At 49.3% G+C, this 24,541-nt stretch overlaps 2 protein-coding genes across 6 annotated transcripts in view; both read right to left on the minus strand.

Annotated features, from left to right (window-relative positions):
* Positions 1-18,291: 18,291 nt before the first annotated feature.
* On the minus strand, positions 18,292-19,104 carry LOC100195970 (fragile X messenger ribonucleoprotein 1). The gene is given in 1 exon segment (NM_001140999.2): positions 18,292-19,104. A coding segment is annotated over 1 exon segment (561 nt). The 5' UTR covers positions 19,015-19,104; the 3' UTR covers positions 18,292-18,453.
* Positions 18,293-24,541, minus strand: part of LOC106563646 (uncharacterized) — a 35,367-nt gene continuing 29,118 nt past the window's right edge. For all 5 annotated transcript variants that reach the window (XM_014129405.3, XM_014129402.3, XM_014129409.3 and 2 more), the window contains exon 8: positions 18,293-21,357. In XM_014129405.3, the coding sequence (XP_013984880.3) occupies positions 21,131-21,357 (227 nt within the window). In that variant the 3' untranslated portion in view covers positions 18,293-21,130. The remainder of the gene's footprint in view (positions 21,358-24,541) is intronic.

A 24,541-nucleotide genomic window follows, 5' to 3' on the forward strand; every position in this document is an offset into this window, starting at 1 on the left:
GACAGACACCCCAACACTATCAGACAGACACCCAACACTACCAGACAGACACACCAACACGACCAGACAGACACCCCAACACTATCAGACAGACACCCCAACACTACCAGACAGACACCTCAACACTATCAGACAGACACCCCAACACTAAAAGACAGACTCCTCAACACTATCAGACAGACAACCCAACACTATCAGACAGACATCCGAACACTATCAGACAGACACACCAACAGTACCAGACAGACACCTCAACACTATCAGACAGACACCCAACACTACCAGACAGACACCCCAACACGACCAGACAGACACCCCAACACTATCAGACAGACACCCCAACACTACCAGACAGACACCCCAACACGACCAGACAGATACCCCAACACGACCATACAGACAGCCCAACACTATCAGACAGACACACCAACACTATCAGACAGACACCCCAACACTATCAGACAGACACCCCAACACTACCAGACAGACACCTCAACACTATCAGACAGACACCCCAAAACTATCAGACAGACACCCCAACTCTATCAGACAGACACCCCAACACTATCAGACAGACACCAACACATCCTGACAGACACCCCAACACTATCAGACAGAAACCCCAACACGTCCAGACAGACACCCCAACACTATCAGACAGACACCCCAACACTATCAGACAGACACCCTAACACTATCAGACAGACACCAACACTACCAGACAGACACCCCAACACGACAAGACAGATACCCCAACACTATTAAACAGACACCCCAACACTCTCAGACAGACACCCCAACACTACCAGACAGACACCTCAACACTATCAGACAGACACCCAACACTACCAGACAGACACACCAACACGACCAGACAGACACCCCAACACTATCAGACAGACACCCCAACACTACCAGACAGACACCCCAACACGACCAGACAGATACCCCAACACGACCAGACAGACAGCCCAAAACTATCAGAGAGACACCCCAACACTATCAGACAGACACCCCAACACTATCAGACAGACACCCCAACACTATCAGACAGACACCCCAACACATCCAGACAGACACCCCAACACTATCAGACAGACACCCCAACACGTCCAGACAGACACCCCAACACTATCAGACGGACACCCCAACACTACTAGATAGACACCCCAACACTACCAGACAGACACGCCAACACGACCAAACAGACACCCCAACACTATCAGACAGACACCCCAACACTATCAGACAGACACCCCAACACTATCAGACAGACACCCCAACACTATCAGACAGACACCCCAACACTATCAGACAGACACCCCAACACGACCAGACAGACACCCCAACACTACCAGACAGACCCCAACACTATCAGACAGACACCCCAACACTATCAGACAGACACCCCAACACTATCAGACAGACACCCCAACACTATCAGACAGACACCCCAACACTATCAGACAGACACCCCCAACACGACCAGACAGACACCCCAACACTACCAGAAAGACCCCAACACTATCAGACAGACACCCCAACACTATCAGACAGACACCCCAACACTATCAGACAGACACCCCAACACGATCAGACAGACACCCCAACACGACCAGACAGACATCCCAACACTACCAGACAGACACCCCAACACGACCAGACAGATACCCCAACACTATCAGACAGACACCCCAACACTATCAGACAGACACCCCAACTCTATCAGACAGACACCCCAACACTATCAGACAGACACCAACACTACCAGACAGACACCCCAACAAGACAGATACCCCAACACTATTAAACAGACACCCCAACACTATCAGACAGACACCCCAACACTACCAGACAGACACCTCAACACTATCAGACAGACACCCAACACTACCAGACAGACACCCCAACACGACCAGACAGACACCCCAACACTATCAGACAGACACCCCAACACTACCAGACAGACACCCCAACACGACCAGACAGATACCCCAACACGACCATACAGACAGCCCAACACTATCAGACAGACACACCAACACTATCAGACAGACACCCCAACACTATCAGACAGACACCCCAACACCACCAGACAGACACCTCAACACTATCAGACAGACACCCCAACACTATCAGACAGACACCCCAACACATCCAGACAGACACCCCAACACTATCAGACAGACACCCCAACACGTCCAGACAGACACCCCAACACTATCAGACAGACACCCCAACACTACCAGACAGTCACCTCAACACTATCAGACAGATACCCCAACACTAATAGACAGACACCCCACACTACCAGACAGACACGCCAAAACGACCAAACAGACACCCCAACACTACCAGACAGACACACCAACACGACCAGACAGACACCCCAACACTATCAGACAGACACCCCAACACTATCAGACAGACACCCCAACACTATCAGACAGACACCCCAACACTACTAGACAGACACCCCAACACTACCAGACAGACACCCCAACACTATCAGACAGCCACCCCAACACGACCAGACAGACATCCCAACACTACCGGACAGATACCCCAACACGACCAGACAGATACCCCAACACTATCAGACAGACACCCCAACACTATCAGACAGACACCCCAACACGACCAGACAGATACCACAACACGACCAGACAGACAGCCCAACACTATCAGACAGACACCCCAACACTATCAGACAGACACCCCAAAACTACCAGACAGACACCTCAACATGACCAGACAGATACCCCAACACTATCAGACAGACACCCCAACACTAACAGACAGACACCCCAACACTACCAGACAGACACCTCAACACTATCAGACAGACACCCCAACACTAAAAGACAGACTCCTCAACACTATCAGACAGACAACCCAACACTATCAGACAGACATCCGAACACTATCAGACAGACACACCAACAGTACCAGACAGACACCTCAACACTATCAGACAGACACCCAACACTACCAGACAGACACCCCAACACGACCAGACAGACACCCCAACACTATCAGACAGACACCCCAACACTACCAGACAGACACCCCAACACGACCAGACAGATACCCCAACACGACCATACAGACAGCCCAACACTATCAGACAGACACACCAACACTATCAGACAGACACCCCAACACTATCAGACAGACACCCCAACACTACCAGACAGACACCTCAACACTATCAGACAGACACCCCAACACTATCAGACAGACACCCCAACACATCCAGACAGACACCCCAACACTATCAGACAGACACCCCAACACGTCCAGACAGACACCCCAACACTATCAGACAGACACCCCAACACTACCAGACAGTCACCTCAACACTATCAGACAGATACCCCAACACTAATAGACAGACACCCCACACTACCAGACAGACACGCCAAAACGACCAAACAGACACCCCAACACTATCAGACAGACACCCCAACACTACCAGACAGACACCTCAACACTATCAGACAGACACCCAACACTACCAGACAGACACCCCAACACGACCAGACAGACACCCCAACACTATCAGACAGACACCCCAACACTATCAGACAGACACCCCAACACTATCAGACAGACACCCCAACACTACTAGACAGACACCCCAACACTACCAGACAGACACCCCAACACTATCAGACAGCCACCCCAACACGACCAGACAGACATCCCAACACTACCGGACAGATACCCCAACACGACCAGACAGATACCCCAACACTATCAGACAGACACCCCAACACTATCAGACAGACACCCCAACACTATCAGACAGACACCCAACACTACCAGACAGACACACCAACACAACCAGACAGACACCCCAACACTATCAGACAGACACCCCAACACTACCAGACAGACACCCCAACACGACCAGACAGATACCACAACACGACCAGACAGACAGCCCAACACTATCAGACAGACACCCCAACACTATCAGACAGACACCCCAAAACTACCAGACAGACACCTCAACATGACCAGACAGATACCCCAACACTATCAGACAGACACCCCAACACTAACAGACAGACACCCCAACACTACCAGACAGACACCTCAACACTATCAGACAGACACCCCAACACTAAAAGACAGACTCCTCAACACTATCAGACAGACACCCCAACACTATCAGACAGACATCCGAACACTATCAGACAGACACACCAACAGTACCAGACAGACACCTCAACACTATCAGACAGACACCCAACACTACCAGACAGACACCCCAACACGACCAGACAGACACCCCAACACTATCAGACAGACACCCCAACACTACCAGACAGACACCCCAACACGACCAGACAGATACCCCAACACGACCATACAGACAGCCCAACACTATCAGACAGACACACCAACACTATCAGACAGACACCCCAACACTATCAGACAGACACCCCAACACTACCAGACAGACACCTCAACACTATCAGACAGACACCCCAACACTATCAGACAGACACCCCAACACATCCAGACAGACACCCCAACACTATCAGACAGACACCCCAACACGTCCAGACAGACACCCCAACACTATCAGACAGACACCCCAACACTACCAGACAGTCACCTCAACACTATCAGACAGATACCCCAACACTAATAGACAGACACCCCACACTACCAGACAGACACGCCAAAACGACCAAACAGACACCCCAACACTATCAGACAGACACCCCAACACTACCAGACAGACACCTCAACACTATCAGACAGACACCCAACACTACCAGACAGACACCCCAACACGACCAGACAGACACCCCAACACTATCAGACAGACACCCCAACACTATCAGACAGACACCCCAACACTATCAGACAGACACCCCAACACTACTAGACAGACACCCCAACACTACCAGACAGACACCCCAACACTATCAGACAGCCACCCCAACACGACCAGACAGACATCCCAACACTACCGGACAGATACCCCAACACGACCAGACAGATACCCCAACACTATCAGACAGACACCCCAACACTATCAGACAGACACCCCAACACTATCAGACAGACACCCAACACTACCAGACAGACACACCAACACGACCAGACAGACACCCCAACACTATCAGACAGACACCCCAACACTACCAGACAGACACCCCAACACGACCAGACAGATACCACAACACGACCAGACAGACAGCCCAACACTATCAGACAGACACCCCAACACTATCAGACAGACACCCAAACACTACCAGACAGACACCCCAACACTACCAGACAGACTCCTCAACACTATCAGACAGACACCCCAACACTATCAGACAGACACCTCAACACTATCAGACAGACACCCCAACACTACCTGACAGACACCTCAACACTATCAGACAGACACCCAACACTACCAGACAGACACCCCAACACGACCAGACAGACACCCCAACACTATCAGACAGACACCCCAACACTACCAGACAGACACCCCAACACGACCAGACAGATACCCCAACACGACCAGACAGACAGCCCAACACTATCAGACAGACACACCAACACTATCAGACAGACACCCCAACACTATCAGACAGACACCCCAACACTACCAGACAGACACCTCAACACTATCAGACAGACACCCCAACACTACCAGACAGACTCCTCAACAATATCAGACAGACACCCCAACACTATCAGACAGACACCCCAACACATCCAGACAGACACCCCAACACTATCAGACAGACACCCCAACACGTCCAGACAGACACCCCAACACTATCAGACAGACACCCCAACACTACTAGACAGACACCCCAACACTACCAGACAGACACGCAAACACGACCAAACAGACACCCCAACACTATCAGACAGACACCCCAACACTATCAGACAGACACCCCAACACTATCAGACAGACACCCCAACACTATCAGACAGACACCCCAACACTACCAGACAGACACCTCAACACTATCAGACAGACACCCCAACACTACCAGACAGACCCCAACACTATCAGACAGACACCCCAACACTATCAGACAGACACCCCAACACTATCAGACAGACACCCCGGCACAACCAGACAGACACCCCAACACTACCAGACAGACCCCAACACTACCAGACAGACACCCCAACACTACAACTACCAGACAGACACCCCAACACTATCACTACCAGACAGACACCCCAACACTACCAGACAGACACCCCAACACTACCAGACAGACACTACCACTACCAGACAGATACCCCAACACGACCAGACAGACAGCCCAACACTATCAGACAGACACCCCAACACTATCAGACAGACACCCCAACACTACCAGACAGACACCCCAACACTACCAGACAGACTCCTCAACACTTTCAGACAGACACCCCAACACTATCAGACAGACACCCCAACACTATCAGACAGACACCCCAACACTACCAGACAGACACCTCAACACTATCAGACAGACACCCAACACTACCAGACAGACACCCCAACACAACCAGACAGACACCCCAACACTATCAGACAGACACCCCAACACTACCAGACAGACACCCCAACACGACCAGACAGATACCCCAACACGACCAGACAGACAGCCCAACACTATCAGACAGACACACCAACACTATCAGACAGACACCCCAACACTATCAGACAGACACCCCAACACTACCAGACAGACACCTCAACACTATCAGACAGACACCCCAACACTACCAGACAGACTCCTCAACACTATCAGACAGACACCCCAACACTATCAGACAGACACCCCAACACATCCAGACAGACACCCCAACACTACCAGACAGATGGTTGGTATGTCCCTTAGTTGCCTTGGATGGTTGGAGCTGTCTGGCTGGTGTTGGTGAGAAAGAAGAGGCAAGAAGAGGCAAGAAGAGGCAGGAAGCAGAATATCCAGTGCATGGTTTTTACTTCATGTCTCACGAAACAAGTGCTGGTATTTACAATATATACAAATAATCCAACAAGATGCTGGACCAGGCTCAAGGTAAATTATTGAACTGTTAAAAACAATTCAAATGTATATTAAGACTGAAGATCAGCCTGACTAGCCCCTAGGACTCACAGCAAATGTCATTAACCCTTGAAGGGACAGGCAGTCATTTTAAATCTCAACCTACCATAAAGCTAAACTCCTACGCATTTATACCCTCCAGCCACTGGCAGAGACCAGGTGACCGGAAACAGGAAATAGTATTACAATTGAAAGCACTTTGTCAAATCAAAGGCAAAGCAAGAGGATTTCCTCTGCCCAAAATCTGTCCACATGAGATAAGCCCTTTTTTGTATGGGGCTCTATGAGAGAGTGGTTTGAGGTTTATTTGATCGAATAGAAGTTTCGTAATGTTTAGGCTGTTACAAATGTACTGATATAAGTGGATGCACGTGGCATTCTGTCAACTTTGAGAAAAAATACTTAGTTGTGCCTGTTGTTCACAAGTTTATCTGCCCTCTCATTGTCTAGAATGGTCCCACCTGATCTCGCATGCCTTCCATCGTTGAGGCAGACACCCCAACACTATCAGACAGACACCCCAACACGACCAGTATGTCCATTGTTAGAGCGGTCACTCGGCTATCTTGTCAAAATAATAGATCATCTTTGGTCAAACGAAGGAATCTGTAATTATTACAACATTCCTATTCTAAACTGGTTTACTGTTATTTGCATACAAGTTTGATTTTAAGGCACATGACAGTTCATACGTTTGTGAAGGCATTTCTGCCAAAAACACATTTTGATATAAAACTTTTTTTTTTACGTTCAAACAGCTCTCCTGTGAAGTCGTGACTTGCTACATAAGCCTTGTTTCCTGAATCGGGTCACATTTGAAAATGACTTCATTATCGTATGTCTAAACTGAAAGACACATCTTGGAGAATCTCTGTGTGTGTGTGTTTGTACAGTTGATTCATTGTGTGCTCAGTGTTGTCTGAATGGCTAATGGACTCTCTCTGTGTGTGTGTGTGTGTGTCAGAGGAGGAAGGTGGGAGGAGCATGTATGTGTATATGTGTGTGTACTGTACATGTGTGTGCATGTGTGATCTGGCTGTGTGTAGTCTTTGTTCCCAGGATACAGATAAATGTGTGATCTGGCTGTGTGTGGTCTTTGTTCCCAGGATACAGATAAATGTGTGATCTGGCTGTGTGTGGTCTTTGTTCCCAGGATACAGATAAATGTGTGATCTGGCTGTGTGTGGTCTTTGTTCCCAGGATACAGATAAATGTGTGATCTGGCTGTGTGTGGTCTTTGTTCCCAGGATACAGATAAATGTGTGATCTGGCTGTGTGTGGTCTTTGTTCCCAGGATACAGATAAATGTGTGATCTGGCTGTGTGTGGTCTTTGTTCCCAGGATACAGATAAATGTCTTCCTGCTGTGTCCTCTTCCATAAAGAGGCTAGAATGGTCTGCATTGGCGTGACCGGGCTCTCTCTCCGTCGCCTGGGGATGGGCCACAGTTACACAAACCCTCTGAGTTCCTCACATATTTCCTCACATATAGTTGGTGAGGACTGAAATCAGCACAACCCTGACCTGAGCTCCATGCTCTGGACTGACATGCTTAATGAACTTGATTGGCAATCTTCACTCGCTCTCACTCACTCTAACAACCTAACACGCAGCCATCACTGGCAGAGCTCATTTCCTAGCAACATGGACACTCTCCCTTACTCCACCTCTTCCCCCTCCCCCCTTACTCCCCCTCCTCCCCCTGTAACTGTGGCCATCCCAGAACGCCAAACCGAACACCCCACAGGCAATAACAGCCATCATGTGCTTGCAACATCTACGGTATCCTGGCAACCACAATGATTGGAGTGGTCACAGCTCACAGAGGCCATGTTGGCTGAGCCAGCCAATTGACGCAGCTGCAGGTGTTGTTGGTGCTGATGGTGCCCCCTAGAGACACTACACCCTCCAACACTGTCTAGGAAACTACCCATATATCTTGAGCTGCTTGTTTTCCTGTCACATGGGCTCCTAGACAGTGTGGAGTAGAGTCCCATCCCTGTTCCACATTAGACCCTCAGCATGGCAACACTAGACCCAACGCCTGTCTCCTAGCAACGATGATCGCGTCCCCTGACTGCGTCCCCTGCCCCAGGAGGAATCTGGTGGTCTGTACACTACCACTCACATGGTGCAGTTCTTGGAGGGCAAGTCAAACCCCCACCCCCCTGTCACCCACATCCCCCCTCCCCTTCGCTCCCCCCCTCTCTCTCCGTGACTCTCTCTCTCCCTTCCTCTCTCTCTCTGCTTCCCTCTCTCCCCCTCTCCCTCACGCTGGTCTACTCCAACTGGCTCCTACGCCAGGATTTGGAAGTACTCTCTCACACAGTCCTCTGCATGCATGCAATAACAAGGCCACAACAATGTCCCTCCCTGCCTCACAGAGCCTCACAGAGCCTCAGAGGGCCTCACAGAGCCTCAGAGGGCCTCACAGGTTCTCACAGAGCCTCAGAGGGCCTCACAGAGCCTCACAGAGTCTCAGAGGGCCTCACAGAGCCTCAGAGTGTCTCACAGAGCCTCACAGAGCCTCAGAGGGTCTCACAGAGCCTCACAGAGCCTCAGAGGGCCTCACAGAGCCTCAGAGAGACTCACAGAGCCCCAGAGGGCCTCACAGAGCCCCACAGAGCCTCAGAGGGCCTCACAGAGCCTCACAGAGCCTCAGAGGGCCTCACAGAGCCTCACAGAGCCTCAGAGGGCCTCACTGAGCATCAGAGGGCCTCACAGAGCCTCACAGAGCCTCACATAGCCCTCCTTCTTCTGGTTGGACATGCAGTAACGATGATGTACCGTCTCTCCAACACAGTTGGTCTCTCAGGATCACTGGATAATGACCCTCCCAGATGACTCTGCTGAGAATCACAATATCAGTTTAGTCTTCCAATTTTCAATCCTATATTAGACCACAATGAGGAAGAATACTATTTCACCCTGATTCAGGACTGTTTTGTCTTCCTTTTAATTTCTGCTATGTTTTGTACCATGTTTTGTAAAGAGTGACAGGATTGGTATCTTTCCAGGGGTAAATTAAGGTCTGTGTTCATTATTTATAAGGTAATTTTGAGGGTTTGATAATGTAAAAAGAGAAAATGTTTTCCCTGACCCTGCCTGACCCTTTGTTGTTCTTATATTTGGGTGAAAAGGAGAGTAAAAAACAAAGGCAAACAGATCAACTCTAGCGAGCACCCCATGGAACAGGGGCTAGCTCATTAAAGCTGTCTCCACACCTCTCTCCATGCGTGTGAGTCTACCCCCCCACCACCAAATCGCTATTCCCAGAGAATTCCCTGGACTCTTGGCTGCTCCCCCTCTCTTCTCTCGGAGGGCCCAGCTTTCCCACTCGGCAGAGGGGCTGCCTGCGTCGGCGATCCGCTCAAGCCCACCTTCCGCACATCTGAGAACCTCTGTGAAATCCTAATCCCCAGAGCGGGGTGAAGCGCAGGCCCAGCTTGCCTGACCTCTCCGGTTGCCATGGATACAGCGCACTATAAATAAAACCAATTTTTTTCCTTGAGCAGTTTGGCAGGGCTGTACGGCCTGCTCGCTGGTGGGGCTTATTTTCTCTCTCCCTCCCTCTCCACCTCTCTCTGTCTACTCTCTCCCCCCTTCTCTCCTCTTGATCATGAGGTGTCCATCAGTTTCCCTTATTCTCCCTTTTGCACTTGACTCTCCTCTTACACTTTTTAGACCGAGACACTAACCGTGACACTACCAACTTTTTGACACAACATTGTAAAAATCCTGGTAACCTAAAGCACGGTGTGAGAGAGTGAGAGAAAAAGTGAAAGGGGAGAGGGAGTATGGACCTTGTGAGAGGGGAGTTGTTTTGTGTGGAGGCCCTTTCTAAAAAAAAAGGACGCCTATTTTCTTCAAAGTGGCGGCAGAGAGGCGTTGACAGACGAGGGAGGCTGCGTGTTTGTGCACTGAATCAGGACTGTGCTGAAGATTTTTGTCTGGCGAGGCGAATCTCGGGAGGCTAGAAAATAATTTGGTCACGGCTGTGGGAGGTTGCTGGGGGCAGGCGGGCGGGGTGGGGGGGGGGTGAGGGTGGTGGAGGGACGGCTGGGAGGAGGCGGGGTTTAGACCGTCTCACTGCGGTGAGAACACGCTTGACACTTCATTCCTTTCCAGTTAATGCGGAGCGGACTGCAGGATGTTAACCCTATCCCTGCCTGCCTCCCTGGCTGGCTGCCTGGTCACTGGCCTTGTGCTGTGCTAAGCACCTCAACCAACCTGAAGACACCTTAACACCAGGCCTGGACATCACCATAATGAACCAGTGGCCAAATATAGGACACTGTATGTAAGAATGTGATTATTTGTATTGTGTGTGTATTGTGTGTGTGTCATGTCAAGTTGGTGAAGATCTGAGTCACTTTTTAAGACAACATTATGTTGCCTCGGTGCTGAGTGTCTGTCATTGGGATTTGACCATGACATAACTGGAGCCCCCTGTCTGAGAGATAAGGAGCAGTATGACACATCTCTCTGTCTGCCTCAGGTGAATTAGACAGAAAAACACCCTCACGAGGAGATGATGGTCACAGAGCTGGAGGCCAATCACATGGTCCCTCTGAGGTTCCTATCCACGTCATAGTATCAGTATATAGTCCTGTCCAGCCCATAGATAGGCTTTCATTAGCTTCTTTATTCTATTCTTTATTCTATTCTTTATTCTCCCAGGCATGTCTAAGGCCATGCCTGGGAGCCCATTCTGTAGGTAGAAACAACAGTACCAGTGTCATTGGATATACTGTATGTTGCTCCGTGAGTGACTTTGGGGGACTTGTGCCTCTAGGCTGGCTTAAGAAAAGCTACAGTACAGCAGGACACCAGAGGAGCTGAATGTGAGACTCTATACAGGGGAATCCACCTACATTAGTCTACAGCTATACTCCGAGGTGTGAGATCCTGTGATTGTTTAGGTGTACATCGCCGCGTCTGTGCCAGTGTGTGATGTGTGCCAGTGTGTGCTATGTGCCAGTGTGTGCTATGTGCCAGTGTGTGCTATGTGCCAGTGTGTGCTGTGTGCCGGTGTGTGCTGTGTGCCGGTGTGTGCTGTGTGCCGGTGTGTGCTGTGTGCCGGTGTGTGCTGTGTGCCGGTGTGTGCTGTGTGCCGGTGTGTGCTGTGTGCCAGTGTGTGCTGTGTGCCGGTGTGTGCTGTGTGCCAGTGTGTGCTGTGTGCCAGTGTGTGCTGTGTGCCAGTGTGTGCTGTGTGCCAGTGTGTGCTCTGTGCCAGTGTGTGCTGTGTGCCAGTGTGTGCTGTGTGCCAGTGTGTGCTGTGTGCCACTGTGTGCTGTGTGCCAGTGCTGTGTGCCAGTGTGTGCTGTGTGCTAGTGTGTGCTGTGTGCCAGTGTGTGCTGTGTGCTAGTGTGAGCGAGTGTGAGGACATGGTTAGCAGGGAGTTAACCAGGCAGGCAGGGCTGTGTCAGTCCTCCTGCCCCTCAGACAGATTAATCATGCAAGAGAGACATAGCAGGCCCCTGCTCGCTCTGCCTCGGGGTGAAGCCGTATCACATGGCCCCGGCCCCCCACTCTTTCCATGCTCTGCTCCACTCCTCCGGGCTGGGGTGCTGGGAATGGGGCTGGTGGGGGAAGAGGGGGGTGGCGGGGGAAGAGAGGTGGTGGTGGATGGGCTGGTAGGGGAAGAGAGGTGGTGGTGGATGGGCTGGTAGGGGAAGAGGTGGTGGTGGTGGATGGGCTGGTAGGGGAAGAGAGGTGGTGGTGGATGGGCTGGTAGGGGAAGAGAGGTGGTGGTGGATGGGCTGGTAGGGGAAAAGAGGTGGTGGGGGGTGGGCTGGTAGGGGAAGAGAGGTGGTGGTGGATGAGCTGGTAGGGGAAGAGAGGTGGTGGTGGATGGGCTGGTAGGGGAAGAGAGGTGGTGGTGGATGGGCTGGTAGGGGAAGAGAGGTGGTGGTGGATGGGCTGGTAGGGGAAGAGAGGTGGTGGTGGATGGGCTGGTAGGGGAAGAGAGGTGGTGGTGGATGGGCTGGTAGGGGAAGAGAGGTGGTGGTGGATGGGCTGGTAGGGGAAGAGAGGTGGTGGTGGATGGGCTGGTAGGGGAAGAGAGGTGGTGGTGGATGGGCTGGTAGGGGAAGAGAGGTGGTGGGGGGTGGTAGAGGTCAGTGGAACGCCTCATAACACAGTGCTTTTCTTCCTCGCCTTTTAATCTTTAACTTCTCATTCTGTGGGCATCAGGAGATAGAGGCAGAGAGAAGGAGGAAAACAGAGGCGTCCATCTCTCCTGTCAACAACAACAGTCCCTTTTTATCTCTCATCGAGGGCCCTGATGGTGGGGGGAGGGATGAGAAGTGGGGGGTGTGGGGGTGAGGAGAGAGGAGAGGTGGGGGGGCCTCCTGCACTCGCCTGGAAATTGCTCAGCGACATCTCTGTGCGTCAGAGAACAGCCATTGTTGCGCACACAGGGAGAGAGATCTAGTTAGGCGCCGTCTCATAGTTGTGTGTATCACTGTGTGTCTCTCTGTGTGTGAGTGTCTGCATCCATGGCTGTGTCAGTATGTGTGTGTGTTTCAGTGTGAGTGTCCGTGTGTGCACAAGCGTGTTTTGATATGTGAATGTGTGTGTGCGTGGGATGTGTGAAAATTCTCCACAAGGCTGATGTGCGGACTTCCAAAGAGTCTCATCCCCCTGACTGTGTTGAGATAAAACCTTGCGTGACATCACAAGGCCGTGCTGCCTCCTCGTAAAAATTTACATCACTCCTCCTCATCCTCCCTAACAATAGAACTACCTCCACTCTGTCTGGATGAGTAATCAAACACATGGGTCCGAAGAAGACATATTTACCACACTGAGGTTACAGGCTATTGTTTGTTTATGTAGCTGGCCATGTACTTACAAAACTCTAATGCAAAAAAATATTTGTTGAATACAATGCAAAATAAATGATTATTTTTGTGGTTTGGGAAACTGATTATAACATTAATGATCAACAGGGTGCTAAACGCTTCCTGTCATCTCAAATGTTTCATAGCTTGTCACAATATGTGTAGGGCTGATCAGAACTGCTTCACTCTCTCGCCGTGTCCCTCTCCTCCTCTCTGTCCTAAAGCTACTCTCCTCCTCTCTGTCCTAAAGCTACTCTCCTCCTCTCTGTCCTAAAGCTACTCTCCTCCTCTCTGTCCTAAAGCTACTCTCCTCCTCTCTGTCCTAAAGCTACTCTCCTCCTCTCTGTCCTGAAGCTACTCTCCTCCCCTCGGTTGGTGTCCCTCTCCTCCTCTCTGTCCTGAAGCTACTCTCCTCCTCTCTGTCCTAAAGCTACTCTCCTCCTCTCTGTCCTAAAGCTACTCTCCTCCTCTCTGTCCTAAAGCTACTCTCCTCCTCTCTGTCCTAAAGCTACTCTCCTCCTCTCTGTCCTGAAGCTACTCTCCTCCTCTCTGTCCTGAAGCTACTCTCCTCCTCTCTGTCCTAAAGCTACTCTCCTCCTCTCTGTCCTAAAGCTACTCTCCTCCTCTCTGTCCTAAAGCTACTCTCCTCCTCTCTGTCCTAAAGCTACTCTCCTCCTCTCTGTCCTAAAGCTACTCTCCTCCTCTCTGTCCTGAAGCTACTCTCCTCCTCTCTGTCCTAAAGCTACTCTCCTCCTCTCTGTCTTAAAGCTACTCTCCTCCTCTCTGTCCTGAAGCTACTCTCCTCCTCTCTGTCCTAAAGCTACTCTCCTCCTCTCTGTCCTAAAGCTACTCTCCTCCTCTCTGTCCTAAAGCTACTCTCCTCCTCTCTGTCCTAAAGCTACTCTCCTCCTCTCTGTCCTAAAGCTACTCTCCTCCTCTCTGTCCTGAAGCTACTCTCCTCCTCTCTGTCCTAAAGCTACTCTCCTCCTCTCTGTCCTAAAGCTACTCTCCTCCTCTCTGTCCTAAAGCTACTCTCCTCCTCTCTGTCCTAAAGCTACTCTCCTCCTCTCTGTCCTAAAGCTACTCTCCTCCCCTCGGTCCGTGTCCCTCTCCTCCTCTCTGTCCTGAAGCTACTCTCCTCCTCTCTGTCCTAAAGCTACTCTCCTCCTCTCTGTCCTAAAGCTACTCTCCTCCTCTCTGTCCTAAAGCTACTCTCCTCCTCTCTGTCCTAAAGCTACTCTCCTACTCTCTGTCCTAAAGCTACTCTCCTCCTCTCTGTCCTAAAGCTACTCTCCTCCTCTCTGTCCTAAAGCTACTCTCCTCCTCTCTGTCCTAAAGCTACTCTCCTCCTCTCTGTCCTGAAGCTACTCTCCTCCTCTCTGTCCTAAAGCTACTCTCCTCCTCTCTGTCTTAAAGCTACTCTCCTCCTCTCTGTCCTGAAGCTACTCTCCTCCTCTCTGTCCTAAAGCTACTCTCCTCCTCTCTGTCCTAAAGCTACTCTCCTCCTCTCTGTCCTAAAGCTACTCTCCTCCTCTCTGTCCTAAAGCTACTCTCCTCCTCTCTGTCCTAAAGCTACTCTCCTCCTCTCTGTCCTAAAGCTACTCTCCTCCTCTCTGTCCTAAAGCTACTCTCCTCCTCTCTGTCCTGAAGCTACTCTCCTCCTCTCTGTCCTAAAGCTACTCTCCTCCTCTCTGTCCTAAAGCTACTCTCCTCCTCTCTGTCCTAAAGCTACTCTCCTCCTCTCTGTCCTAAAGCTACTCTCCACCTCTCTGTCCTAAAGCTACTCTCCTCCTCTCTGTCCTAAAGCTACTCTCCTCCTCTCTGTCCTAAAGCTACTCTCCTCCTCTCTGTCCTAAAGCTACTCTCCTCCTCTCTGTCCTAAAGCTACTCTCCTCCTCTCTGTCCTGAAGCTACTCTCCTCCCCTCGGTCCGTGTCCCTCTCCTCCTCTCGGACCGTGTCCCTCTCCTCCTCTCTGTCCTAAAGCTACTCTCTTCCTCTCTGTCCGTGTCCCTCTCGGCCCGTGTCCCTCTCCTCCTCTCGGTCCGTGTCCCTCTCCTCCACTCTGTCCGTGTCCCTCTCCTCTTCTCAGTCCTAAAGCTACTCTCCTCCTGTCTGTCCGTGTCCCTCTCCTCCTGTCTGTCCGTGTCCCTCTCCTCCTCTCTGTCCGTGTCCCTCTCCTCCTCTCTGTCCGTGTCCCTCTCCTCCTCTCTGTCCATGTCCCTCTCCTCCACTCTGTCCGTGTCCCTCTCCTCTTCTCAGTCCTAAAGCTACTCTCCTCCTCTCTGTCCGTGTCCCTCTCCTCCTCTCTGTCCGTGTCCCTCTCCTCCTCTCTGTCCGTGTCCCTCTCCTCCTCTCTGTCCGTGTCCCTCTCCTCCTCTCTGTCCGTGTCCCTCTCCTCCTCTCTGTCCGTGTCCCTCTCCTCCTCTCTGTCCGTGTCCCTCTCCTCCTCTCTGTCCGTGTCCCTCTCCTCCTCACCGGTCCTAAAGCTACTCTCCTCCTCTCTGTCTTAAAGCTACTCTCCTCCTCTCTGTCCTGAAGCTACTCTCCTCCTCTCTGTCCTGAAGCTACTCTCCTCCTCTCTGTCCTAAAGCTACTCTCCTCCTCTCTGTCCTAAAGCTACTCTCCTCCTCTCTGTCCTAAAGCTATTCTCCTCCTCTCTGTCCTAAAGCTACTCTCCTCCTCTCTGTCCTAAAGCTACTCTCCTCCTCTCTGTCCTGAAGCTACTCTCCTCCTCTCTGTCCTAAAGCTACTCTCCTCCTCTCTGTCCTAAAGCTACTCTCCTCCTCTCTGTCCTAAAGCTACTCTCCTCCTCTCTGTCCTAAAGCTACTCTCCTCCTCTCTGTCCTAAAGCTACTCTCCTCCTCTCTGTCCTAAAGCTACTCTCCTCCTCTCTGTCCTAAAGCTACTCTCCTCCTCTCTGTCCTGAAGCTACTCTCCTCCTCTCTGTCCTAAAGCTACTCTCCTCCTCTCTGTCCTAAAGCTACTAACCTCCTCTCTGTCCTAAAACTACTCTCCTCCTCTGTCCTAAAGCTACTCCCCTCCTCTCTGTCCTAAAGCTACTCTCCTCCTCTCTGTCCTAAAGCTACTCTCCTCCTCTCTGTCCTAAAGCTACTCTCCTTCTCTCTGTCCTAAAGCTACTCTCCTCCTCTCTGTCCTAAAGCTACTCTCCACCTCTCTGTCCTAAAGCTACTCTCCTCCTCTCTGTCCTAAAGCTACTCTCCTCCTCTCTGTCCTAAAGCTACTCTCCTCCTCTCTGTCCTAAAGCTACTCTCCTCCTCTCTGTCCTAAAGCTACTCTCCTCCTCTCTGTCCTGAAGCTACTCTCCTCCCCTCGGTCCGTGTCCCTCTCCTCCTCTCGGACCGTGTCCCTCTCCTCCTCTCTGTCCTAAAGCTACTCTCTTCCTCTCTGTCCGTGTCCCTCTCGGCCCGTGTCCCTCTCCTCCTCTCGGTCCGTGTCCCTCTCCTCCACTCTGTCCGTGTCCCTCTCCTCTTCTCAGTCCTAAAGCTACTCTCCTCCTGTCTGTCCGTGTCCCTCTCCTCCTCTCTGTCCGTGTCCCTCTCCTCCTCTCTGTCCGTGTCCCTCTCGGCCCGTGTCCCTCTCCTCCTCTCTGTCCATGTCCCTCTCCTCCACTCTGTCCGTGTCCCTCTCCTCTTCTCAGTCCTAAAGCTACTCTCCTCCTCTCTGTCCGTGTCCCTCTCCTCCTCTCTGTCCGTGTCCCTCTCCTCCTCTCTGTCCGTGTCCCTCTCCTCCTCTCTGTCCGTGTCCCTCTCCTCCTCTCTGTCCGTGTCCCTCTCCTCCTCTCTGTCCGTGTCCCTCTCCTCCACTCTGTCCGTGTCCCTCTCCTCCTCTCTGTCCGTGTCCCTCTCCTCCCTCGACCGGTCCCTAAAGCTACTCCGTCCGGTCCCCTCCTCCTCCCGTCCTAAAGCTACTCTCCTCCTCTCTGTCCTAAAGCTACTCTCCTCCTCTCTGTCCTAAAGCTACTCTCCTCCTCTCTGTCCTAAAGCTACTCTCCTCCTCTCTGTCCTAAAGCTACTCTTTTCCTCTCTGGCGGGCACTGCGTCTCCTCAGAGGTATAATGCTTTGCTTTGACTGGCAAGCAGGGGGCAGCCAAGAGAGGTTAAATGAGGCAAGTGATGTTTTATATTAACTACCAAAATAGGGAGCTGTGAGGGAAAGCCTATAGGGAGTTTCTCCTCTTTTCTGGCTCTGAATTTCACCTTTGGAATCTAAAAGGAACAAAAGTTTGCTGGGTGGATATTTCTGTGCCACAAAAAAATGGTGGTTATAAAGTGGATGAAGAGAGAGGATTATATAGTACACACACACACACACACACCACTTTTTCTCTGAGAAAACTCACATCACTAGCGCCTGGATGAGTCAAATGATTTTATTGTTCCGCTGTGATTGCGCCACACAGGCCTGAGATCACACACAAAGTGCAGCACACATTCCATGTAGGACAACACTCATCACACAAGACAACACAGATCATCCCCATAAACACAGTAAAAAACAACAAAGAGTGCAACCAATCAGAAAACTGAGAGAATAATAACAAAGGTAAGACAGAACTGAGGAGTATTATTTAGCATGGACCGTGTGGCTTGCCAGAACTGAGGAGTATTATTTAGCATGGACCGTGTGGCTTGCCAGAACTGAGGAGTATTATTTAGCATGGACCGTGTGGCTTGCCAGAACTGAGGAGTATTATTTGGCATGGACCGTGTGGCTTGCCAGAGCTGAGGAGTATTATTTAGCATGGCCCGTGTGGCTTGCCAGAACTGAGAAGTATTATTTGGCATGGACCATGTTGCCTGCCAGAACTGAGGAGTATTATTTAGCATGGCCCGTGTGGCTTGCCAGAACTGAGGAGTATTATTTGGCATGGCCTGTGTGGCTTGCCAGAACTGAGGAGTATTATTTAGCATGGCCCATGTGGCTTGCCAGAGCTGAGGAGTAATATTTGGCATGGACCGTGTGGCTTGCCAGTGTTTGGTCCACTGGGACACAGAGAGGTGGCATTTGACACTGTCATTGTCCCATCTCAGGTAGGTAAGTCGCACACCGTGCTGCTTTGGCAAGGTTAAAGTCATGGGAGAAGTGACAGTAAACAAGCGGAGGGGGCTGTTCCCAGGGATCTAGGAGGAACCACCTCACTGATCCTGTTCGACCGGTCTGTTCATACTGTAATCCATCCATCTCCTTGGTCATGACATTATGTATGAACTATTTGTCCCTGTCAACATTAGCACAGTTTCTCTCTATGTAGTAGCCAACACCTCTTAATGACGAAATAAATATTACTGCATGTACTATGTCATTCAAGTTTACATTTGTCATACTTTTTGGGGATCACAAGTACAGGTTATGACCTTGATAGCATTGTACAGGCTTTGTGAATGTATTGTATGATAAGTGTATCAATGAAGTAGGATTTGTACATGATAATATTTCAGAAACAATATCAACAGGTGAATACATGGTCTGATATGGTCAATGATACGGTTGTTCCATGAAATTAGGGATATTTTAAGAAGGAATTGTGCACAAATAATTAACTTTAAAAGCCGGTTATATTAAATGAAGTGCCTTTTAATATAGACCACATGGAAAATTCAAGAATCCAATATGAATAAAAACTTGCTAAATTGCCAAAATTCTGCATTTTGACATGTCTCTCTGTGCACCCTCTAGCCACTGTGCTTCTACACCTACATTGCTTGCTTTGATTGATTGATTGTAACTTCTAGACTTTAACCCACTTAACCCCAAGATGTATCCACATTTACACCATCATTGTAAAGCCCTAGTTATTTTGTTGCTTTGATAAAGTCATTTCTAAAGATTATTATTTATTTCATGTGATTAGTTATTCCTTTTAAAGGTAAAAAAAACCTGTCCATTTTAAGGTCAAGTCTGTTACATGAACTGAACTCTCGTTTTAATACACTAAAACTAATCATTTTAAAATATGTTATTTTTAAAGAAACATTGAACATCTAATAGTCATTGTCCATTTTCTGGTGTTTTGTGGTGGAGAACTGAGCAGAACACGTCAACCCTGTTACCTATAGACAGACAGGCTAGAAATGTTTTAGAGGCCCGGTGCAGTCAAAAATGTGATTTTATAACGTTTACACACTTTGAGGTTGAAATAATACTGTGAAAAAGATGATAATGCCGTTTTAGAGTAAGAACTGTTTGAAGAAGAAAGAAAAAAAATGAAATTTCTGCCTGTTTTGGTGGAATGGCGTTCTGGCCTGCCTGGTGACATCACCAGGCCATAAATGAGTAAATAGACCAATAAGAAAGAGAGTTCCAAACCTCTCTGCCAATAACAGCTAGTTTTACATTTTCCCCAGCCTACTCAGACCACTCTCAGACAGTCCTAGCAAAATTCTTGCTTAAGAAATTGTTCTTTGCTAAGAAGCTATTTTTGTTTTCTTGTTGACCATTTTAATTGAAAACTGTTACATTAAGGTACTTCACTGTTACCCAGAAATGATTTGATATTGAGATAAAAACAGCTGCATTGGATGTTAACAAAAAAATATAATTGTGAAGCTTGCATTCAATTGTCCCTCCCTGTTGCACACAAAAAGCTTCCATTCCCTCTGTCACAAGGGGAGTTATGGCTGATTTAAGGTGAAGTTGTCAATCCTGTTACTTTATTTAGCACTTAATAGGCCTTACTATAGTCATATTCTTTTACCTCTTGAGATGGGAAAACAAATTTTTTATTAAGATGAACATTGTCCGAATGTTAAAATGAGGTGAAATAAAATTCTAAAATATAGTTACACTACTCAAAAAGGCATCTAATTGGTGGAACCAGCCAATACCTTTGTGAATATAAAAGGGCAAAAGCAGGATACAAAGGAAGATGCTGTTTACAATCAACGCTATTGGTTCTTCTTTCCCACAGAGAGAATTTACAGTACTGTACAATTTAAAATAAAACATGGTAAACATTTTTTAAAAGTAAACAAAAGTAAACATTTTAAAATCTCTATACCATTGCATTGCTTTTGGAGTAATAGCAATTGAGTCAAAGGTTTGGTTGTGTTCCTGAGAGACTCATGTGGCCTGCATGCCTGTCCCCAGTGGCTGAGGCCCCAGGCTGGATGTCCAGCAGCGTCCAGTGGGGCCTGGGTGGGGATGGAATGGGGGACAGGGGGTGGGCCTGGTGGTCTGGTCCTGTCCTGTGGATTACCTGAGTGAGGGGCTGGCAACGAGACGCAGGTGGCTGGGTTTGGTGGGGATGGAGGGCTTGTTGCCGTGGGGGAGAGGGGTCTGTGTGGAGGGAGTGGGGCATGTCACACTGAAGGTCTTCATGAGCTGAGCTACCCGGCCACGCCCTGTACAGGTGTCCCCTCCCCCATCAGGCACCACATCCTCAGACATGGTCCTGCGAGAGGCTGCCATCACACGGATATCTGGGAGAGGGAGACAGAGACAGAAAGAGAGAGGAAGAAAAAATATAAAAAGAAAGAAAGAGGGATTGACAGAAAGAAAGAGAGAAAGAAAGTGAGAAAGAAAGAGACAGACAGACAGACGGGGGAGACAGAGAAAGAAAGAGAAAGAGAGAGAAAAAGAGAGAGAGAGATGAACGGTTAGAGGTGTCTTGCATCAACTAATAGAGCTGAAGCGGACTATGGTTACTACGTCTTGGTGTGTTGGTTACTACGTCTTGGTTACTACGTCTTGGTGTGTTGGTTACTACGTCTTGGTTACTACGTCTTGGTGTGTTGGTTACTACGTCTTGGTTACTAAGTCTTGGTGTGTTGGTTACTACGTCTTGGTGTGTTGGTTACTACGTCTTGGTTACTAAGTCTTGGTGTGTTGGTTACTACGTCTTGGTGTGTTGGTTACTACGTCTTGGTGTGTTGGTTACTACGTCTTGGTGTGTTGGTTACTACGTCTTGGTGTGTTGGTTACTACGTCTTGGTGTGTTGTTTACTACATTTTGGTGTGTTGGTTACTACGTCTTGGTGTGTTGGTTACTACGTCTTGGTGTGTTGGTTACTACGTTTTGGTGTGTTGGTTACTACGTCTTGGTGTGTTGGTTACTACGTCTTGGTGTGTTGGTTACTACGTCTTGGTGTGTTGGTTACTACGTCTTGGTGTGTTGGTTACTACGTCTTGGTGTGTTGGTTACTACGTCTTGGTGTGTTGGTTACTACGTCTTGGTGTGTTGGTTACTACGTCTTGGTGTGTTGGTTACTATGTCCTGTTACTACGTCTTGGTGTGTTGTTTACTACATTTTGGTGTGTTGGTTACTACGTCTTGGTGTGTTAGTTACTACGTCTTGGTGTGTTGGTTACTACGTCTTGGTGTGTTGGTTACTACGTCTTGGTGTGTTGGTTACTACGTCTTGGTGTGTTGGTTACTACGTCTTGGTTACTACGTCTTGGTGTGTTGGTTACTACGTCTTGGTGTGTTGGTTACTACGTCTTGGTGTGTTGGTTACTACGTCTTGGTGTGTTGGTTACTACGTCTTGGTGTGTTGGTTACTACGTCTTGGTGTGTTGGTTACTACGTCTTGGTGTGTTGGTTACTACGTCTTGGTGTGTTGGTTACTACGTCTTGGTGTGTTGGTTACTAAGTCTTGGTGTGTTGGTTACTACGTCTTGGTGTGTTGGTTACTACGTCTTGGTGTGTTGGTTACTACATCTTGGTGTGTTGGTTACTACGTCTTGGTGTGTTGGTTACTACGTCTTGGTGTGTTGGTTACTATGTGTTGGTCAGTTGCAAAGCCTCCCTGTAACTGGGAAAGCTAATGATAGAGGTCTGGTTATTCATGGAATATTGTTCCTGATTCCATCTCCTCACTATTTATTCATGGAATATTGTCCCTGATTCCATCTCCTCACCAATTATTAATGGAATATTGTCCCCGATTCCATCTCCTCACCAATTATTAATGGAATATTGTCCCCGATTCCATCTCCTCACCAATTATTCATGGAATATTGTCCCCGATTCCATCTCCTCACCAATTATTCATGGAATATTGTCCCTGATTCCGTCTCCTCACCTATTATTCACAGAATATTGTCCCTGATTCCATCTGCTCACCTATTATTCACGGAATATTCTCCCTGATTCCATCTCCTCACCTGTTATTCACAGAATATTCTCCCTGATTCCATCTCCTCACCTATTATTCATGGGATATTCTCTGATTCCATCTCCTCACCTATTATTCATGGGATATTCTCTGATTCCATCTCCACCTATTTCTGTGCTTTCCCGTTCTCCTGTTCTCTCTACCCCTTCTCCCTCTTTTCCTGCTCTCCCTTTCTCTCCAACTCGTTCTTCCTGGGCTGTGGTCTGCCAGACTGGAGGCCATCCTCAGAGGAAGTGGAGCAGGGACGCAGCTGGGTGTAGTGTGTGTGTTTGTGAGAGAGAGAGGCCACAGTGTTTGTGAGGGGGTGTAATTGAGGGATGGCGGGATGGGAGCGGAGGAGCAGAGGAGAGGAGGGCTACAGGGACAACGATGGAGAGCAGACAGACACCACAAGGCTTGAGGAGCAGAGTATTTTTAGCGCCGTCCCCGGGGAACACAGATGTGAGCACACACACACTCACGCATATACACACACACAAGTTCATTTTACAACACATATAGATTGGTCAGACACATGGTCGCTCACACCACATTTTCTCTAACACACGCATAACCACACACACACACACACACACACACACACACACACACACAGACAGACTCAGTCACGCATGCGCCCATCTCTGACTAACCCCACCCCATAAAAGTCAGAGACACACCTAGAAGTTCTGTATGCAGCCCAGGACAGGCAGTCAGTTCTATGGCCAAAGAAGATTTGAAGTGAACACTTGATAGCGGTGAGGCATGAAAGAGAGAGGCCTAAACTAGCTTTAAAAGGTTTTCCTTTTCGTTTGTTGTTTTTTCTCCTTTCCTTCTCTTGCCCTCTCTCGCTCCCCCCCTCCCTCAGCCTTCCTCTGCCGCCCTCCCTTCCTCTCCGTCTCTCCCTCAGCTCCCTGACCCGCGGTTCCTGTGTTAATGTCCTCTCGCCGCGCTGCGTGGGCCTGCTTCTGATTGTCTCGCTGTGTTGTGTGGTCGCCACGGAAACCCTGGATAGGCTCCAGCAATTGAGGCGGACACACAAACACGCTCGCATACACACACACACAGGCACAGAGTAACACAGATATTCATGGTCAGAGGCTTTTTCGCGCTTGGGATTTTGGTATTGGTTCTGCGTGGAATGCTTAATGCAAGGAGTACATGTACAGTATATGCGTGTGTGTGTGTGTGTGTGTGTGTGTGTGTGTGTGTGTGTGTGTGTGTGTGTGTGTGTGTGTGTGTGTACGCGCGCTTGCATGTGTTTGAGAGTGCCAGTGTTCAATGTGTTGACTTTTTTTTTTTTTCATTTATATTTATATCCCTCTGCGTATATATCCATGTGAGGAAGGTTAAACTGATACCTCTCTGGAGGTAGAAATTAGACACCAGACCAACCTGTCTTAACAAACCAAAAACTGCCCAAACCCAGGCCGAATATTCTGCCTGAAATCCAAAGCCAAACATCAAGCTGATGAACTCTCAGCTCTGTCAACGCAAACGGAGCGGAAAA

Source organism: Salmo salar, chromosome 11 (genome assembly GCF_965601325.2).
Source record: "Salmo salar chromosome 11, fSalSal1, whole genome shotgun sequence".
Classification (NCBI taxonomy): Eukaryota; Metazoa; Chordata; class Actinopteri; order Salmoniformes; family Salmonidae; genus Salmo; species Salmo salar.